At 47.3% G+C, this 19513-nt stretch overlaps 1 protein-coding gene and 1 long non-coding RNA gene across 2 annotated transcripts; one reads left to right on the forward strand and one right to left on the reverse strand.

Moving 5' to 3' along the window:
• Positions 1 to 1691: 1691 nt before the first annotated feature.
• Positions 1692 to 15598, reverse strand: Sypl2 (synaptophysin like 2). The gene is made up of 6 exons (XM_028879384.2): positions 15314 to 15598; positions 15077 to 15151; positions 8738 to 8862; positions 7390 to 7591; positions 6385 to 6576; positions 1692 to 4454 (listed from the first exon to the last, which is right to left on the reverse strand). Exons 1-6 carry the CDS (start codon positions 15365 to 15367, stop codon positions 4308 to 4310), a joined length of 795 nt encoding a protein of 264 aa, XP_028735217.1. The 5' UTR covers positions 15368 to 15598; the 3' UTR covers positions 1692 to 4307.
• Positions 6635 to 18903, forward strand: LOC114699982. Its single transcript, XR_003735624.2, has 3 exons — positions 6635 to 6772; positions 8798 to 8904; positions 18758 to 18903. It is a non-coding gene; the product is annotated as an uncharacterized LOC114699982 (long non-coding RNA).
• The last annotated feature ends 610 nt before the right edge of the window (positions 18904 to 19513 follow it).

A 19513-nucleotide genomic window follows, 5' to 3' on the forward strand; every position in this document is an offset into this window, starting at 1 on the left:
TCTCCCCCTACCTTGCCAGTTCACTCTTTGCGCAAGCGCAGTGTGGGTCTCCTGCCACCACCGCCTTACTCCCCCCCGCACAGCTTTCTGGGAAGTGTAGTTGCGGAGGGGTGGTGATGCCTCCGGCGCTAGCCGAGGGATCCCTTCCAAAATGCACAATCGCACGCGGGGAAGGAGAGATCAAAACCTCGGGATACCCTCTTCCAGCCCCTCTGCGCGCATTCTTTGCGCCACCAGTCCGCTCTCTCCCAAGCTTACTATGCACACCCGAGCCCCAAACCTCTCTCTGCCCAAGATAACCCTCTAAAGCCGTGCATCCGCCAGCTGGCTGGCGCCCCTTCCTGGGCTGGCGGCCACGAAGCGACTCTGCTCCCCTGTAGATCGAATGGGGTAGGTGCAGGGAGGTGGGTGCAGTGAATCAGAAGGGCAAGGGGAGGGAGTCTGCAGGACGTGCTGAAGGACACAGGGGTTGGAGTGGGGGAGGGCCCCAGCTCCTGTGCTGTTCCTCTGTGGGAAACCCACGCTGCCTTGATGCAGAACGGAGGGTTGGAGGTGCTGTTGTCTGGGTTTGGGAGGACCTGGCTGAGCTTGCCAAGATCACCTGTCAGTATGACAGAAGGCTATCTCGGAGCCAGAACCAGCCCCGGAACTAGGGTGGCCCCGAGGCTTCTGATGTTTGCGGTGTCTCTGCTGATCCATCTCTCTCCTCCTGGGAACTGCGATCGATAACCTGCACCGCCTCTTCCCAAATCCTGGCTGGACCCTGATTCCATCCATCATTTCGGCTTCTTTTTCTAATGAATATTTTCACCGCTGGAAAAGCTGCTACTGAAGCCTTGGCATAGGGAGGTTTCACATCATATCTATCTCTCCCCCCCACCCCACCCCGCTAAGGTCCAGAAAGTACCTTAATCACCCACCTCCTCTGCCGATAATATTTCTTCCCTCACACAAGGGACAAAAGTCTGCCTCCACCTCCTTCCCCATTCTCGTTGGAAATGAAATATTAATCCTCTTTTTCTTTCAATACCTCACACCTCACGCCATATTGCATCCCTTTCCCTAAAAGAAACCAAGTTTGGGAGCAAATAAGTCAAGGTCTGTGACTTTAAGACCGCAGACTTCCTGCTTTCCATATAAGAACCGTTTAACTATAAAAAGAATAATATCCAAGGGCAGAAGTTGTAAGCCAAAGACTCACCCATAGGTGATCCCTAAGAGGCCCAGGAACCTGATGAGATTAAATGTAAAACTGTGTCCCAAGTACATTTCTCTGGGGAATGTAAATGTAACGCATGACTGTCTGAAGTAGATGGAGGTGCAGGTTTGTACAGCAGGAACCTTCTAGTAGAGAGGGAAGCATATGGCCCTCGACTCCTCCTTTGGGTCACAGATGGTAGGAGAGCAAATGGAGACAGCACTGTGGAAGCCACTATCTTTTGCCTTTTGAGTTTGATCCAAATTTGCTAATGAGTCTCAGTTTCTTTGGACTAATTGGGTGCCACCAAAAGAGTCGATGTCACCAGACGGGCTTGCCAAGAACAATTGCTCAGCCAACAGACTCGATTGCCTAGGGTGCAGAGTCGAGAGGAGTCGAGGGATGTCTTGGTAGAAATGCTGATATTTGTCCAAGAACATAGAACAAGGGAAAAGGAGAGGAAAGAAATTCCCAAAAGTCCTCGGGTCTTGGCTTCTTTGTGGCAAATGTTCTCCGCACTGTTTATTCAAATGTGTTATAACAAGCACCAGAAAACAGCATGCAACATTCTCCCCGCATCCTTGATTTGCAATCTCAGAGACCCGTGGTCAAGATATTGAAGGGAATTCATGTCTAAAAAAAGCCCAGGATGGGCGTCTCCGCATGGTCAGAGTCTACCAGGGCAAAGGGCAAGTCCCCTGCTTGTTGGCCTCCTGCAACAGCTAGAGAAACCAGACACCTTCTCCTACTTCAGGCCTAGCTAGGCAAAGCGGTGGTGCCAGCCCTGGATGGAGAGTCCTGTGAGGACAGCCCTGCCCTTGGCACTTACCCCTGGTCAGCCCCCTAGAGGTAATGAGGTGAACTGGTCTTTCCTCTTTGGGTGACCATGGAGAGAGAGAGGCCACAACCTAAACCAAGACTCTTCTGGCCAGGAACCAGTCAGTCAGAATCTTGGTGAGGAAGAGCCTTCTCAGTCCTAGAGAGGCCTCTGGGCTGAGAGTGCTCAGTGGGCGTGGACATCTCCCTTTCTAAAGCAGGTGATGGGCCAGTTGCTAACTTAGGCCCCGAATGAGAACACTTTATCCATCACGTTTCAAATAAATTATAAATATAGACGCAGAATCCAAGCACAGTTCGAACGGAAGCTCCTCACCAATCCCCACAGGGGCTTGCTTGAAGAAAAACGAAGGCCACCCCTTTGTCCTTTGTATCTTTAGAGCTGTAGGCAAAACTGTCCCCCCTCGTCCTTAACCACGGGGACAACTTAGGATAGACAGTTCCAGATTTAGGAACATCCCCCGCCCCCCATCAACTTTTTCCCTCCTTAAATTCTTTCCCTAAAATCTAGAACAGAAAACAAAAATTCCAAATTCCTTTAATGAAGGGCTCAGGAGCATCTAGAAGTGTGTAAATGTCATACTCCCCCTCTCAAGTGGGGAATTATAACTCAAAGAAGAAGTGGATGGCCCAAAGTTAAGGGTTCTAAGCCCTGGAAACCCAATTAACCCATATCTTGATGTGGGTAGCGTTGAGGAAGATGAGGAGGCTGGAGAGGGTTGGGCCTGTCTTGAGGACAGATTAGCACAGGACACATTCATCTTTGGGATACTAAGTGGGCCAGTTGGCACTAAATTGGGAAATGGCTGGATTCTTCCTTCTTCATCTCTCCCTGAGCAGCCCTACAGCCAGGAAAGACCAAGGGATTTTGATCTGGATAGGAAGCAGATGGTATCTATCCAGTTGGTGCCCTGAGACCTTGGGGCCCAAGGAGGGATGGAAGGAGGTGTCAGGAAGAGGAGACCACCCAAACAAATATGGAACTGGGTCCCGAAGTGAAGAAGCACCAATAGCATCGGGCTGCCCAGGATTGGGGAAGGGGTAGAGTCTGGCTACTATATGGAAGCAAGGGAGGACTTCGAGAGATGAGGAGAGAGAACGTCTCTTTGTAAAAATGAGAAAGGAAAGGTACGAAAGATCTAGAAAAGGTGCTGGTTTGAGAAAATGAGCAGACAGTAAGAGACAAGTGGGGCCATCTATCCATGTCCTGGGACTCCTGGGCACCTCAGCCTCATGATGGTCCTTTAGGCCCTCCCAATGCCCACAGGAATGAAAGGAAGGCCTGGACAGACTTAAAAAAAAAAAAAAAAAAAAAAAAAAAGATCTTAAATGCCTCATCTCCAAAAGGTTAGGGAAGGGAGATGGGCTGTCAGGTGGAGGGTGGGGTGGGAGAAGGAAGTGGAAATATTCCTGGCCTTCTCATCTTGTTTCCTAAGTGTGAGACAAAGCCAAGCCCAAGAAGAAGGGAGTTGGGGGTTTCATGAGTAAGTGGAGTTTAGGGAGCTACTGAAAGTGTTCCAGCTGAGGGAGAGGGAGAACGGAGGGCCTGGAAAACGTATTCTGCCAGCAACTTTCCTGAGTCTCTCCCCTGAAGCTGCAACACAATGGCAACTCTGTCTGCTCCCACTGAGCCCATGTGGACCTCATGGGCCTCATGTGGACCCTGAGAGGACCCTTGGATAGGGTAATGGGTCTCCCTGTTTCACACATGGTAGGAGCTGTGGACAAACCGAGGCCAGAGAGGAGATTAGGGAGCACACTGGGCTCGGGGAGGACTAGGGATAAGGCACAGAGACCAGATGACACCTCTGAGGGATGTCATCAAACCACTGCTGGGCCCTCCACGTGGGAATCGGGAATCTGGGCAAGGCTGCCGGCTGACTTCCCCTCCCCCACCGCGCGGAGACTAGACTAGTGATAGCAAGGCAGCTTTTAGAGACCAGTGTTAGGACTCTAGTTTCCTGCCCTCGCCTGCAGCAAGCAGAGGCTCTTCCTCAGAGGCTTGAGAACACAAATTAAAGCCCAGTAAGATGCCTGAGTCCAGGCAGTGGGCAAGAGGTACTGAGTTCCTGCCATTTGCAGCTCCAGCAGGGTGAGGGATTAGGAAGCCGGTGGAGGACTGCCCAGGTTACCAATAGCTGATGCCTACGCATCCAGCGTCTCAAATCTCAAAGCCCAGAATGATAGGGGAAGGGAGTTGGAGGAGAAGGAAGGTCCTGTGGAAGCCAGAGGAGATGAAGAGGTGCTGTCCAGGTCGGGAGTCGCCAGCTGTTCACTGCTTCTCCAAGGCTCCCTGTTCTGCGGCACTCTCCTGGCTGGGGCCCTGGCCTTGGTCCTGGCCCTGTCCGTGCCACGGTGTCTCTTTGAACACAAACCAACAGTTTCCAGCCCACAGGAAGAAGTTGATAAAGCCGAAGAGCTACAAAAGAAATCGAGAGAGTTTGTGAGAATAGTCAAGGAGGAGCCGCAGGAGAAATGGGAAGAGGAAGTGCACAGAGAACTAGGTATAGAGGCAGAGTTCAAGGCCACTGTCTACCAAGGGATTCTCTGGTGAAAGTGTCTAAACTCTCTCCAGAGTACTCATCCGCACTGTAGCTTGGTCCCTAGCTGAATCCCGCCCCAGGAATGCTAAGTAAATCAAGGAACACATGTCAGCCTGCTTGAGGTGAGGGAGGCTGGAGCTGTCCAAGGTACTCCTGCAGGGAGAGAGACTCAGGGAAGGCTTTGTTCAAACATCTGTTGTTTGTTTTCTCTGTGTACCCAGGCCGTTCTAGAACCTGTAACCCTCCTGCCTCTGCCTGACAGGCTTGGTATTACAGGTGTGTGCCACCACACCAGCTCTATTCAAATATTTTAAATGTTTTGAAAACCTTTAGTTTTTTAGTGAGGGGTGGTGGCTCACACCTTTAATCCCAGTACTCTGGTGGTAGAGGCAGGTGGATCTCTGTGAGTTCAAGGACAGCCTGGTATATATAAGATAGTTCCAGGACATTCAGAACTACACTGAGAGACCCTGCCTCAAAATACACACACACACACAAAGAAAAAAAAAAGAAAGACAAACAAACAAACAAAAATAACAAAACAAAAAGCCTAACAAAAGAGTAGCTAGGGAGAAAGGAACCGATGTTTGCAATTCACTTTGAAAAGCATTTTCACAAATGGATTGAGTTAACCATGGTGGTGCACACCTTTAGTCCTAGTACTTGTAAGGCAGAGACAGGCAGATCCCCATGAGTTGGAGACCAGTCTGTTTTATACAATGAGTTCCAGGCCAGCCAGGATTATATAGTAAGACTCTGTCTCAAAATAATAATAATAATAATAATAATAATAATAATAATAATAATATCATCATCAATAAACAAGGCATGATGGTTTACACCTGCCTAATCCTAACATTTAGGAGATTAAGGAGGGAAGATTGCGAATTTGAGACCAGTCTGAATCACACAACAGATAGGATCTCAAAACACAAATGAAAAGAAAAGCTGAGTGTAGTGGCATGAATCAGTAATCCCAGTACTTAGAAGGCTGAGGCAAGGGAATCATGAATTCAAAGGCAGCTTGGGCTATATATGTTCAAGGACAACTTGAGTTATATAGCAAGACTCTGTCTCAAAAATCAAAACAAAAATAACAATAAGGAAAGATGGGTAAATACATATAAAACAGGTACACTGAAATGTTACCTTAGATGGTGACTATGTGGGCCTTCCCTGTAAAGTACTTTCAATTTTGCTGGATATGTGAAAATTTTAACAATTAAAAAAATTGGAAGATAGACTTGTGCATGGTTTCAGAAGGCTCCCTGATGCACAAGCCATTAAACATTTCAACTGTTGGCCTTAGGGAGGTCTGAAGCATTTTCTGAATGGGAATTGGGTGGCTGTGAAGACAAGAGGTCATTTGAGAAGCTTAATGCTGCGGGCGGATATTTGTCAGCTTATATAGATATATCTCAACAACTGCCTGCCAGGTGAACCCACCACTGCCACCCAAACCCATTCCAGTAGGGAAGGCTAAGTAACAAGGGGCAGTTTCTCTCTCACGCTGGTCCACTCACAGCTCTGAGGTCAGTCACAGCCCTGAGTTCCCTCCCATGAGACACATGGCCAAAGAGGCAAGAAAGGGTAGCCTCCGGGGCAGCTAAAAGTGGGGAGGGGAGATGGTAAAGGAGTAACTCGGATTCTTCTCATCCAAAAGTGTCTTCTCAGGTCAATATCAGATGCAGGGTTACTAGTCTAGATGCGGAGCTTATGGGCTCTGGGGACACCTTCTCTAGTCTTCTCAGAACCAGCTAGCTGGGCCAGCTGGGCTAGTATGCTTTTCCCAGACACAGGTCTCACCACAGAAAGGTTAGCTAGCCCCATCGAGGGTGTGGCCCCGGCACTGCATACTGCATCCTCTCCGTGACACACGGACATGGCCGCAGTCAGGCTGGATGGCCGTGTGGCCCCTTTGACATCAGTCAAGCCCTTGCCCCAGGCAGCTGCAGCAACCAGCCAGAAGAAGGTGAAGGAGACAGTCACACAGAAATCCTAGGAGGAGCAGAGGGAAGAAGACATATTCAGAATGGCCCCATGATCACCCGTCACTTTTCTTTCCTCTCGTCACACCAGAATCCTGAGGTCCCAAGACAGCTGAGGACTCTGTTCGGTGCCACCAAAGGAATGCTGCCACTCAGACTGCCATACCCCTGCCCTTAGAACTGAGGTCAGGCGATGAGCTGCCAAGGTATCTACTGGTAACCCTCCCTCCTTGCAACCCAAGTGACTCAAACTCCCTGCTCTTCCTCCCAGCTTCCCTTAGACCACCACTGTTGAAACTGTAAGTAACGAAGAAGGCAGATCCAGAAGACAATTGAGGTCTCTAAAGCCTGCTTCCCATCTTGAATGTCTGAGATACAGAGGAAGTGAAGGAAATACTACTAATAATAGATAGCTCTCATTGAGAATAACTATATGCTCTATGCTGCACATATACACATATTTTACCCTTCTAAGACACTCGACACAAGTATCCATTACTTCATCTTTATTTTATCGCCAAGGAAATGAAGGTGTCGAGAGGCTGAGTAATTTGTCTAATGTCACACAGCTACTATGAGCAAGTGCTAGGATTTGAACCCAGTTAGGTTAGCTCTAGACTCTGCTTTATAAAGATACTACTTTGCCTCCTCTGACTGCAAACAAACCAAGAAAGGTTGGTAGGGCAGAGGTTCCATTCCACACATAGGTATCAAGGACTCAGAAGCCATCGCTTTTGACGTCCCCTCCATCTCTGATGTCAGCCTTCTAACCAATGGCTCTTCCATTTCTTGGTCCCATCCCTCTGGGGCTGCGCTCACTCACCACCAGTGGGAAGCGTTTGTTCTCTGTGTAGAGGTTGTGGAAGCGCAGGTAGAGGACTAGAGCAGCCATTGTATAGAAGAAAGAGAAGATGCCAAGGGTCACGAAGAACTCGGCGGGGGCAGAGAAGTCTCCCATGAGGTGCATGGTTTTGGAGGTGGAGTCGTCATCACAGAGAGGCATCTCATACTGGACCCGATGCAACCTGCGGGTGGCAAGGAAGCCATACTGAGTCAGGGCCAGCCTCTCTTGCCCTACCCAAGAAGGGCCCCTGGGTTGGTTCTCACCCTGGGAAAGGAGTCATATAGGTAGGAACGTCTGAGGAAATCTTGTAGTCAAGACAGGAGCTGCCTCAAGATTCTACTCTTTTTTTTTTTTTTCTGGTAGTACTGGGGGTTGAACATGGGTCTTACGCATGCTAGGCAAGTGCTTTACCCTAGTTCAAGATTCCATCCAAGTCCTATGTCCTCCATCAGCAGCCACTCCATACCCACCCATCTGGCCAGAAATGGTCACTCTGAATTTCTAAGTATCTCTAGGGACCATTAAGTCATAACATATGTAGTCCAACTATTTCTGATAGACAAACCACTAGACAAAACAGATCCATTCTGTCCTTAGAAACAGACAGGCGCGTATTAAGTGGTGGGCAAACTAGGGTTTGAGTGTCCCATTCACAGACTTGATTTAGCCCTCCCTGGTTTGGCCACGTTGAACAAAATAAAGTGGGAAATACAGCTCGTTGTGTACAAGAGATACTTAATCCAAGCTGGGGGCTGAAATGGTTTCAGACATTCTGAAAGATGAGCTCTGTCTTCATCCTCTTATGAACACACATTCCCCCTCCTTAGGCTCCCAAATACTCAGGGGTTAGTATCCACTTCCTGGTCAAGATGTACCTCCTTGTATTTGGGTGACATCATGTGAGCATTTCACATCTATTGTTTAATATCTAAACTCTAACCAGCTTCCTTCCCTCGAGCACAGAGGAATCTGCCGGGGGTTAGAGAGAGCTGTCACTGGCCCAGAATCCTACTACCTCCCCCACCCCGCCCGCCGCAACAGCTGGAGTCTCTCCGTTTGAGCTGTGGTGATCTGCCATCGCCTGAGTTTGGATTGGACCATCATAACAATGATGACATGTCCATGTTTCACTCTGGTCAGAGTGACTGAAATGGCTAGAAGACAGAATGATCCAGATCCTGTTTTATTTTGATCTAGAGCAGCACACAGTAAATGGTCTTTGGGTCGTGTGTCCTGTGAGCAGAAACAAATGAGTGACAAGAGGCTGGTAGGAGCAGGGGAGGAAGAAAGCCCGGCTAACCTCAGGTCGGAACCAGTCCCTACTCACCTGAAGGGGTAGCCGAACAAAACAATGATGGCGCTCACGTCCTTGGCTTCGTTGTTGCAGCGAACCATGGCTCCCGTCTCCCCGCTGTAAGAGCCGCAGGACCCGAAGGCGAAAATAGCAAAGAGCTAAGAGAAAGTGGGAGAGTCAGAAGGTCTCACCCGTCCAAGGTAAGGAACCACCCTTTGACTCCAGAGGGTGCAGGTTCTTTGTGGGCAGAGAGTAAGGATTCCTTTTTATCAAGTTCCTCCTGGTAGGGACCCTCAGCGACCATCCTTCTCTTAACTCCAAATACTGTATTCTCTGAACAAAGCAGTGGCCACGTGACCATGTGAAGAAGACCAACTCTGAGTGTGGTCTCAAGGGAGGGGAAGGGAGAGGAAACGGTGTCCAGACCTCTCTATTGGGCACGGCGCTGGGGACCACACATAGCTTCTTTAAGATAACAACTAACACAAAACCTCTGTAATTCTGGCTTTGGAAATGTCTGTTTCAAAGCTAGACTTTCCACCCCCCTGCAAACAAGCGATCGGACATAGATCAAGCCAGATCAGGCATGCCTGGAATGTTTTTCATTTAATTTCATTTTCATTCTCTCTCGACCAGCAGTCATGGACTCTTGCCCTTACTTTATTTCTAACTTCCAGTAGTTTCTTCCCTCACTGGAGGTATGGTGGAGGGAGGCTTCTACCGAGCCGCTTCATGGTACTGTCAGCCTGACTTTCCTTCCCCGAAAGCGTATACCCTTCCTCCGCCGGCGCCCGCTGGTGAATGTTGACAGGACCTGGCTCAAGCCCAGAGGAAAGTATCGTCCACTTTCCTTATCAGCCTCTACTCTTTCCCACTGCTGTTCCTCTTTGTAACCTGCTGGTGCTGCCATTTCCCAGTGGCAAGAAGCGGGGGTGTGAGACCACTCGCACTGTTTCCCTTTCCACCTTTCGTCACGGCTGACTGCACCTTCTGTCTTGAGTAATATGAAGTGTCCCCGTCCTATGATCCTCCCATTTCTTTCTGGAGGAACACACGCTGATTAAACAGAAAGTAAGAAACTGCAGTCTCTTGTTCTCCCATATTGTCTGTTCAGCCCATTTCCTGTGCACCCACCTTTGGCATGATACTAATATTCTTATTAAATGATTAATATATTCTGTTAGTTGTTTGCTTCTATCTGATTATCTGTCACCCAGTCAGTGTTTTGGACATTAAACAAGAAGAAGACAGAAATCTATACTCCGGACCTACATCTAATCAAGAATAGAGTTGTGCATTATTTTTCTAATGCTGGTCGAAGTGAAAAAGAGATCTAGATGAGGAGTCAGGAAACCCAGTTTGGCCTTGTAACTCATTCGCTGGGTGGCTTGGCTCTCCGAGTCCCAGTTTCTACATTTCTAAAAGGAAGGACTTGGGGTTTATTTAAAGGCCGCTTCCAGCTCTGGAATCCTTCCACCACCTGAAGTTAATGCTATCAGCAGAGCATGCTCTTGGCCGGGTTTACCAACAGCTGTGCTCTGCTCCTGGGTGGTATCCAGTGCTACCGCCATGCTTTGCATGGCCTGGCCTGGCCGAGCTCAGTGCTGGAGCCATTGACTGCTCTCTAAAGGTCATGAGTGGCCCTGTTTTCAGTGGAGTTGTTCCAGAAGAGTGGGAGTTGTCTATACAGGCAGCGACACCCAGGAAAGCAGTGCAGCCTGCCTGCAGTGCCTACAGAGCTTCCATATCTGAGCTAAGCCCTGAAAGCTGCAGTAGGGCACTGTTAGCTCATCTTCCTGACAGAGCCAGGGACAGAGAGAAGTCACTAGATGCCTTTGTATCATCACCCTTAACATACTCAAAGCTGGCCTCTCGAGCAAAACAATGGACCTTCTCTAGCTCTTCCTCTGAGGGATTTTCTTATCTTCATTCACTCTGTGACTCTCGGACTCCTCATAGAAGTCCTTATTCCTCTTGGTTTCTAGTGCCTAGAACAGGACACAATCAGGGTGTCACATCCGAGGAAGGGCAGCATGGTTAGGTGTATTTATTATTATTATTATTATTATTATTATTATTATTAACTGTTAGTCAGTGAGTATAGGGAAACATGTACAGATTCCTGGCTTGGGGCAGTGAATACCAAGTATGGAAACTTTTCTTCCCTGGGCACTGGTGAACAGCTGCCAAAAGATGGCATTTCTCAAGTATGTACCTGTGCCAGTCACTTTAGTATACACACACACACACACACACACACACACACGCACGCACGCACGCACGCACGCGCGCGCGCGCACACACACACACACTCACACACACACAGAGAAAGACAGACAGACAGACAGACAGACAGAGGTGCTGTCCTCATGGAGCTCATGCCTTAGAGCTATACTATTCAACAGGTAGTGTCCAGCCAACTGTGGCTATTAAAATTACTTCAAATAAAATGGAACAAAAGCTAAGATTCAGTTGCTCAGTCATACCAGCCACATAGCAAGTGCTCAGTAGTCACATTCAGCAAACCACCACTCTACTGATCAGCATGGACTACAGAACTTGCCCATCATCAATGAAAATTCTCAGTCTAAATGATGAGGTTCAGGTCTGAAAATTATGAGCCCTGCTCTGATTCTTCAAAAAGCAAAATATACTCATAACCACATTGCTGTTAATTGTTTACTCTTTTCTATTTTGATTCTCTGAAAGCTAGGAATATCTAAACATTATCTATAGTAGTTTTTTTTCTTTTACTTATCAGAGTGTATGTTTATTTATTCATTTCGTGGTGCCCAGTGTTAAACAAAGGGCCTTAAGTATGCTAGACAAGCACTCTACTATAAACCCCTATCTCCAAACACAGAACACCACAATCTGTGGTGCCAGAGAGCAGAGTCAGTAGATAACAGAAAAATCTGATAGGTTCTCGGAGCAGTGGGAACAAGAGACCTCAGACATTATTAGACCAGTGGTCTCTTTTCACTTCTGGACACAGACGCACTCCTTCCTCTGATTCAGTGATGTTCTCAAATCATATTTAGCTAATGTGAGAGCTGGGTCTCACATCCACAGCTCCCGGTTCCTGTTCCGAGCTCCTCCTAGTCCATTCATTCATCTGAAACTAGGCATCTACCTTGTGCCCTGATGCTAGAGATATGGAGATGAGTAAGACTCTGTACCGCAGAGTTCCTGCGGCTGAAGAGGAGGTCTCTTCTGTGCAGTGCATGTTACAAGGAGGAAGGCAGGCACGCTGCTCGGGACTGCAGGAGCAGAGATACCAGTCCAGCCCATTCACAGCTTCAACCCCTCTACTTTTCTGTACCAGATTGCTTCCTGCCATAACCATGTAGGGAACTAAACCCCAGGAACAAGAGAAGAAGAACTGGAAACTGATCTTCACACACACACACACACACACACACACACACACACACACACACACACACTAATGATAATATGAAAGGTAAAAAACAACAACAAAAACCTACTTCAGAGTTATTTGACTGCACTTGGGAGGCAGAGGCAGACAGATCTCTGTGAGTTGGAGAACAGCCTAGTCCTGTGAGTTCCAGGACAACTAGGGATATGTAGAAAAATACTGTCTCAAAAAAAAAAAAAAAGATAGATAGATAGATGGATGGGTGGATGGATAGACTGATGGATAGATTTGGCTGGCTGGCTTGATACAGACCTGATAAGATTCTTGAATTGGAACTGAGGTGAGATTAGTTTCTGAGTCTTTTTGTTTATTTAGTTTGGTCTGGTTTGGTAGATCTGCCTGTCTCTGCCTCCTAACTGCTTGGACTAAAGGTGTGTGTCAGTACGACAAGCTTAATTTTCAAGTCTTAAAGACACTCAAAGTCCTGACTCAAAAAAGAATCACATCACTTTCTTCTCATAAGGATTCCAGTAAAACTTTTGCCTTTGGGTAATAATAAAAAGCTTTTAATTACCATTATAATAACTAAAAGATCCATGCTTTCTGTTTCTTCCCCAGTAAGAAGTATTTCTCACACTGGTTCCTACGTACTTTTCTGTTCGTCTGCAAAGACTCAAACAAGCCAAACTCACACCCCAAGCTTAAGGCTACCAGGTAGAGCACTGAGTGCAAATCACGGCTCCTTATGATGCTACCTTGTGAACGAAGGCCAGCTCCAAGTTATCCCCAGAGACCTGATTCACCAGCATGAGAGGAAGAAGGTCTCTGTTTTGTACAATTCCCTTTATAAAGTTGAGGATCATAAAGTCAGAGAGGTCTTAATTCTTAGGGCAGCAGTACTCAACCTGTGGGTCATGACCCCCTTGGAGGTTGCATATCAGATATCCTGCATATTATATATTTATAGCAAAATTACAGTTACAAAATAATTTTATGTTTGCGGGGGTTACCACAACATGCGGAACGGTATCAAGGGGTTGCAACATCAGGAAGATTGAGAACCTAAGACTTAGGGTTAGAAGAAGGTTGGACCATTGTGCTAGGAATCTCTGTGTGCAGGAATGTTGTGAGAAAGACGGCAAGATTAAAGAAGGAAGCTTTTCAGAATCTTCCTGAGGAAAACAAATGCATGGTCTTTCCTCATTGTTTCTTCCATCCCTTGACAGTCCGTCTCAACTTTTTATTAGATCCACTTGGCCAGTTTAGATAGCACTTATGTCCCGTCCCAATTCTCTGGGTTGCTCACAGTGCCTCCTTATTTCTGAATGCCAGCTCCTTTGAAGCCTTACTTTTCCTATTCAGTCCCCTCTAGTGCTCAAGTCAAAACAAGAAAGGGCAAGAGATGAAAGAGTTCAGTCAACATTGGTCCCACTCTTGAGGCAGCAGAAAAAGTGGAAAGTCCCAGAGTTTATTTACACTTAGGACTCCCAGGCTGGTCTACAGCCAGTCAGGTCTCAGATACCCAGAGACAATCCCAAATGCACTCTTGTCCCTGAATTCCAAATTTGATGATTCCCATCCAAACTACACTTATTTAGGATAAGTGTATATATTTTGGTGATATCATGCTAATCCCTATCTCTGATGAATTCAAAGCTCTTTAGAACTCACTCCTCCCAGTTTCAATGGTAAGTGTTTTCCTAGCTGAGGGCACATTAATAACTTCATATAAGCCAGGCAGTGGTCGTGAATGCTTTTAAACCCAGCACTAGGGAGGCAGAGGCAGGTGAACCTGTGTGTGTGTCTACAAAGGGAGTTCCAGTACAGCCAAGGCTATACAGAGAAACCTTGTCTAGAAACACTAAGGTGGTGGTGGTGGTGGTGGTGGTGGTGGTGGTGGTGGTGGTGGTGGAGGAATAACTTCATATAGCATTTGGTACATGGATTGTCTAACAAAATCCTTTCTACAAGAATGCACATAATGTCCCCCAAGTCTTTATGATTTGAAAAACTGACTGCACCTGTCCACGTTTCTAATTTATGACAATCTTGGGCACTGGGTCTAAGAATAGAGAGCTTGCCAATGTTTTAAAGTACCAGTGGAACAAGACAATATTTCTACTAGACCAAAGCAGGGGAAACTGAGGACCTGGACAGGCGAATGTTTCAAGGTCACAGGGTAAATTTAATGTCGAGCTGTATGTAGTCTAGCATGCTGACAGATTTGATCCAAGTTCGACTAATGTTGGAAACGGATGTCCAGAGAAGAGGCTTGTCCAAGGTCAAAGAGCTGAGAAAGGCAGAACTAGGCCTGCAGCCTACCACCTCACCTTCCCAGATCCGTGTTTCGTTATTCTAGCTGCCACGTTTTAGTCACGCTGCGATCTTCTTCTGTCTTAATTGTTTTATTTAATCGTAGGATGGGAAACTGTTCATTCATTCATCCACTTCTTTACTCAGTTACAGGTACCCAAATTACTCCAGTGACCTCAGCTGGGAGTCTGTCCCTGAGTCCACCTCCAGGATCATCTAGGTCCTAGAGGGTTCTGGGCAGAATGGTTTCTGTAACCCTCTTCCTTCTCTCCGGTGCCCTCCGTGGCTTTGCTCTGTCTGACTGCAAAGCGGACCTTACCCCCCCTTGTCCTCCTCACCCCGCCCGCCACTGAAGAGTGGTATGTGCAGGATCAGAGTTCTGGAAAGGTTACACCCGGGTCCTCTCGCCCGAGTGAAATGTGAGCGGCCTGGGCAAAGGCGCCCTGCACATAGAAGGTCCGAATCCAGGACTCCGCAGGCCTGGCTCCTCTCCCTCCTTCCACCGACTGCTGGAGAAGCAACCCTGGTTCTCCCCTCCCCCGCCCACCTGTCGCCACCCTTCCACCCTTCCGCAGTAGCTGGGCCCGCTGCATCTCCCCAGCCTCCTCCGGGGCCACATTGCTTCGGGTCGGCGTCACGATCCAGACTCCCGAAATAGCCCGGGGCTGGGGCCGACTCACCCACTGGAGAACTTTGATGAAGCCCAGTGGCTCCTCCAGGCGCCGCCAGCGCAGCCCCACGAGCAATCGGTCCACCTGCCGAGACAGAGCCAGCAGACGGTCAATGAGGCGGGGGAGGGGGGCGGGGGTCCCCCTCTACTCACACTGGGGTGCAGGGAAGGCGGAATTGGACTCAGGCAGGATATCTAGGTGGACAGGGGCTGGTGAGAGTCCACGAGCCGGGCGCTCGGGGCGTACCTGCGGGCGCGGAGCCTTGTCCGACGTGCGGCCGGCGCTCTCCGTCGAGGACATGCTGGTGCAGTGCGGAGCAGTGTGGGGCTTCGGCTCCCTGGCTGGGGGGCTGCGTGGCGCGCGGGGGCGCTGGGGACGGCGGGCTCGCGGCCGTGGGCAGGCCGGGCTCCAGGCTGGCTGGCGGGCTAGGTCGTGGGGGGCGCTGCTGCTGGCGCTCTCGGAGGCTGTGTCCGCCGCACTGCCCCGCCGGCTGCAGAAAGCCCCCGAGTCCGATTCAAACTTCTGTCAAACTCTCGGGCTGAGTCCGCAGCCGAGTCACGTGGCGTGCGATCGCGAACCCTGCTCCCGCCCCCTGCGCTCCCCTTTTTTCCGCGCGTAGGGCGCCTTAAAGGGACCTGTGGAGCCTGCTTGCCGTCGGGCTGCCAGAAGGCTCCCGGGCTTTGTTAGAAGCCTCCAGGGAGGGTCCCCACGGAAATAGTGCAGCCACTCCAACACCAGGGCCAAGGTCAGGAACCCACCCGGGATGCGCGGACTCCTAGTGCAGCTTTCCCGGTTTTCCCGAGTTCTGTCGGAGGGTTCTTCTCCTTTTCCATACCGTAATAACTAGAGCACACAAGATCTTCCCAAGGCATCGTTAGTGCTGCTGTAATGGTGCTCCACCAGCCAGAACAGACGGGGAAAAAACTGGACTATAGACTTTCACTTCGCAGTAGACATAGTTTTACTTTTTTTTTAAACAACAAACGGCATTTAGATGTTAATGAGTTTCAAAGTTACCAAATTTTAAAAAGGAAGAACTCGATCTCCTTTTAATAGCCAACACTATTTAAATGAGAATGAATCTCTAAGGATCTGTGGGCGCAGAGATTGGAGTTTGTATTGAAAACTAAGGCAAAGTTGCATTTTGATTGACTTTGAATGGGTCTCATTTTTGAAAAGCGTTCTGTGGGAGCTGAAAGCGAGCAGTCGTGAGTATTACACATTACGTTTACAAGAAGTAGAAATCTAAATAGTAAAATGTGACAGACACCATGTAACCAAAGACTCAGAGCGAATCAATGGGCGGAGCTAGGAGGGAAGCAGCCCCCCTCTTTTGCTCTTAGCTTTTATCCATCAAAGTCATTCTTTGATGATATGCCTCCACTCCCGACTTCTAGTATTTCAGCATTTCAAAGCCAATGCTTTTAAATCAAACATTCTGTTGTTGTTTATATAATTCAGCCGTTGAATAAGAGCCTTCCCAAACCCAGGCGTGAGTGGGTGGGACGAGCATCTCAGGCTGGGCTTGAAGGAAACTTCTGCTGTGGATACAAGGAATTGCTGAGTCCACAGATAGGACCTTAATAAATCATGGGGACGGGAGAGATGCGGTGGTTCAGCAGTGAGGAACATTGCTTTCTCAGAGGACCAGGGCTTGGTTCCCAGAGCTCACAACTGTCTGCAATTCTAGTTCTAGGCTATCCATTGCCCTAACTGGCCTCTGGGAGTGCTTGTACATACACACAGGCAAACATTCATACATAAAGTAAGGATAAGGGCATCTTTAAAAATTATTCTGCTATCTTAGGTTCCCATTCTACAGTCATTTCTGTTTCATTTATTTTTATTAAACCACTATGGAGACTGAGGTATAAATGCCCAACCACACAGATATGAAATAAAACGTATTATCATGCCCACTGATCAGCTTGTTTGACTCAAGTCCATTGCTGTTCTATCCTGTGTTTATCAGCCTCAACCCTCCCCCAATGATACTATATCTAGGAACAGTGTATAGATGCTACATCCTAATTTTTTCAAATCGTTTGAAACTTTGCTATTAATATCATGTTTTTTTTTTTTTGACTTGTGACAATCATCTGACCTGATACATGTAGCTTTAGCTTTGTTTTTGTATTTCATTTTAGCTGTAGAAAGTTCCACCACAAACATAGTGCAGGATATTTTCCTGCTTTCACATTCATGAGTGTTTGGGTTATTTCCAGAAGTCCACTCTTCAAACACATTGCTGTTAACTTAAAGAAGACACTGCTGTTGTGTGTATTTTCTTGCATAGGCTTCTTACATAGCACTGAGTTTTCAATGTGTGTGTGTGTGTGTGTGTGTGTGTGTGTGTCCCCGTCCAAATGCGTACCTTGGTTGTAAATAGATGTTTACAGACTGACCCATTGTATAAACTGAAACAGGGCTGACAAGAACGGCTCCAGGGGGTAAAATTCTTTCCAGGCAAGCATGATGACCTAAGTTTAATCCCTGGACCCCACAGCCCAAGGAGACAACAGACTCCCACAGCAGACACACAGACCAGTAGTAAATACAATTGTTTTTCTTTTTCTTTTTCTTTTTTTCAAGACAGGGTTTCTTTGTGTAGCTTTGCTCCTTTCCTGGAACTCACTCTGTAGCTCAGGCTGGCCTCAAACTCCCGGAGATCCACCTGCCTCTGCCTCCCAAGTGCTGGGATTAAAGGCACGAGCCACCACTACCCAGCTACAATTTTATCTTATTTTATCTTATTTTAGAGACAGTATTTCTCTGTGTAACGGCCCTGGCTGTCCTGAAATTCACTTTGTAGATCAGGCTGACCGTGAACTCACAGAGATCTGCCTGGCTTTGCCTCCTAAGTGCTGGAATTAAAAGCCCATCTTATAAATACAATTTTAAGAGTAAACTGGAACAAAGATTTTGTGAAACCCATGTTTTCTATTCCATTTCATTAATTCCGTGTAAAATAAATGAAAGAATTTTAATTTAAAAAAGAAAGAAATTCTGGCTACCTACTGGCAGATTTAGGTTTAATGGATCCTAAAGTTGTTGCAATTTTTTTTTTCAAAATGGTACTGTTGTAAAGTTTTTTTTTTTAAGGTTTTTACATTCACTCATGTGTGGGTCTGTTTGTGCCATATCACATGTATGGCAGTCAGAGGACAATCTGCCGGGAGTTAGTTCTCTGCTTCTACTGTGTGGGTCCTCACAGTAAAACTCGGGTCACCAGGCTCAGTGGCAGGTGCCTTTACCCACTGAACCATCTGTCTAGTCCACAAAATTCTATACAAAATTAATCAAGCCTTTGAGTAAGAAGCCTGGGCCTCATTACCTTCAAGATAATGATTTATTGTCCTTTAATGGCTCATTCATAGTGGGTCTCTAGCAGCAGTTTGATAAACATGGCAATACACTTAAAATTAATCTGGCTAGATAATAAGATGTGAACATTTTCAACTTCAACCTTCAACAAATGTATGCACCCATGTCCACCATCATAATCATGATATATACCGTTCATTTCAAAGAGTTTGCAGTCAATCTCCAGACAGTCCTCATCCTGATTTCTATCGACAAAAAAATGAAATTGGTGCCCTTCTAACTCTTTCTGGGTGCTCCAGATGTTGAAGTGAGGGCGTGGTGGGTCCTCTGAAGCAAAATTATGGATTTCCCTGGGTCTCTCCGTAGGAACTTCAATACCTGTGCCGACAAGACAGGAGCCAAAAATGTGCCTATCATCTCTGTGAAGGGAATCAAGGGATGGCTGGACAGACTTCCTGTTGCCGGTGAGTGACATGGTGATGGCCACAGTTAAGAAAAACAAACCAGGGCGGTGGTGGCGCACGCCTTTAATCCCAGCACTTGGGAGGCAGAGGCAGGTGGATCTCTGTGAGTTCGAGGCCAGCCTGGTCTACAGAGCAAGATCCAGGACAGACACCAAAAGAAGAAGAAGAAGAAAAGAAAGAAAAGGCAAACCAGGGCTAAGCATAAGGTCGACCCAGCCATGGTAACTTGACAATGAAAGTCATATAGAAAAGACGGGGTGTTCATTTTGAAGACAAATCAGGGGTCACAGTAAACATTAAAGACAAGATGAAAGGTCCAGGTGCAGAGGAATGTGGCCCAGACTTGCAGCCAATGCAGGCAGCATTGCATGGGTTTTCAGCGTCTTTGTGAAATATATTCATTAAAAATACATTTGAAATGATAAAGTACTAGTCTTTTTTCCCTAACCAGAAATATTTTATTCTTTTTTTTTATTTTTTTAAAGTACTAGTCTTATTGAAATGAACTATTGAAATAAATTTCAAGTAGAACTAGATAGTTTGACCCTTTTGTATCTGGTTTCTTTCATTCAGCATAGTGTTTTCGTTACTCATTCACATGGTTAAATACATCAGCGCTGTGGTGATCCTTTTTGTTGCTGAACAGTATTCCACGATA

This window comes from Peromyscus leucopus, chromosome 6 (assembly GCF_004664715.2).
Source record: "Peromyscus leucopus breed LL Stock chromosome 6, UCI_PerLeu_2.1, whole genome shotgun sequence".
In the NCBI taxonomy this organism is placed as follows: domain Eukaryota; kingdom Metazoa; phylum Chordata; class Mammalia; order Rodentia; family Cricetidae; genus Peromyscus; species Peromyscus leucopus.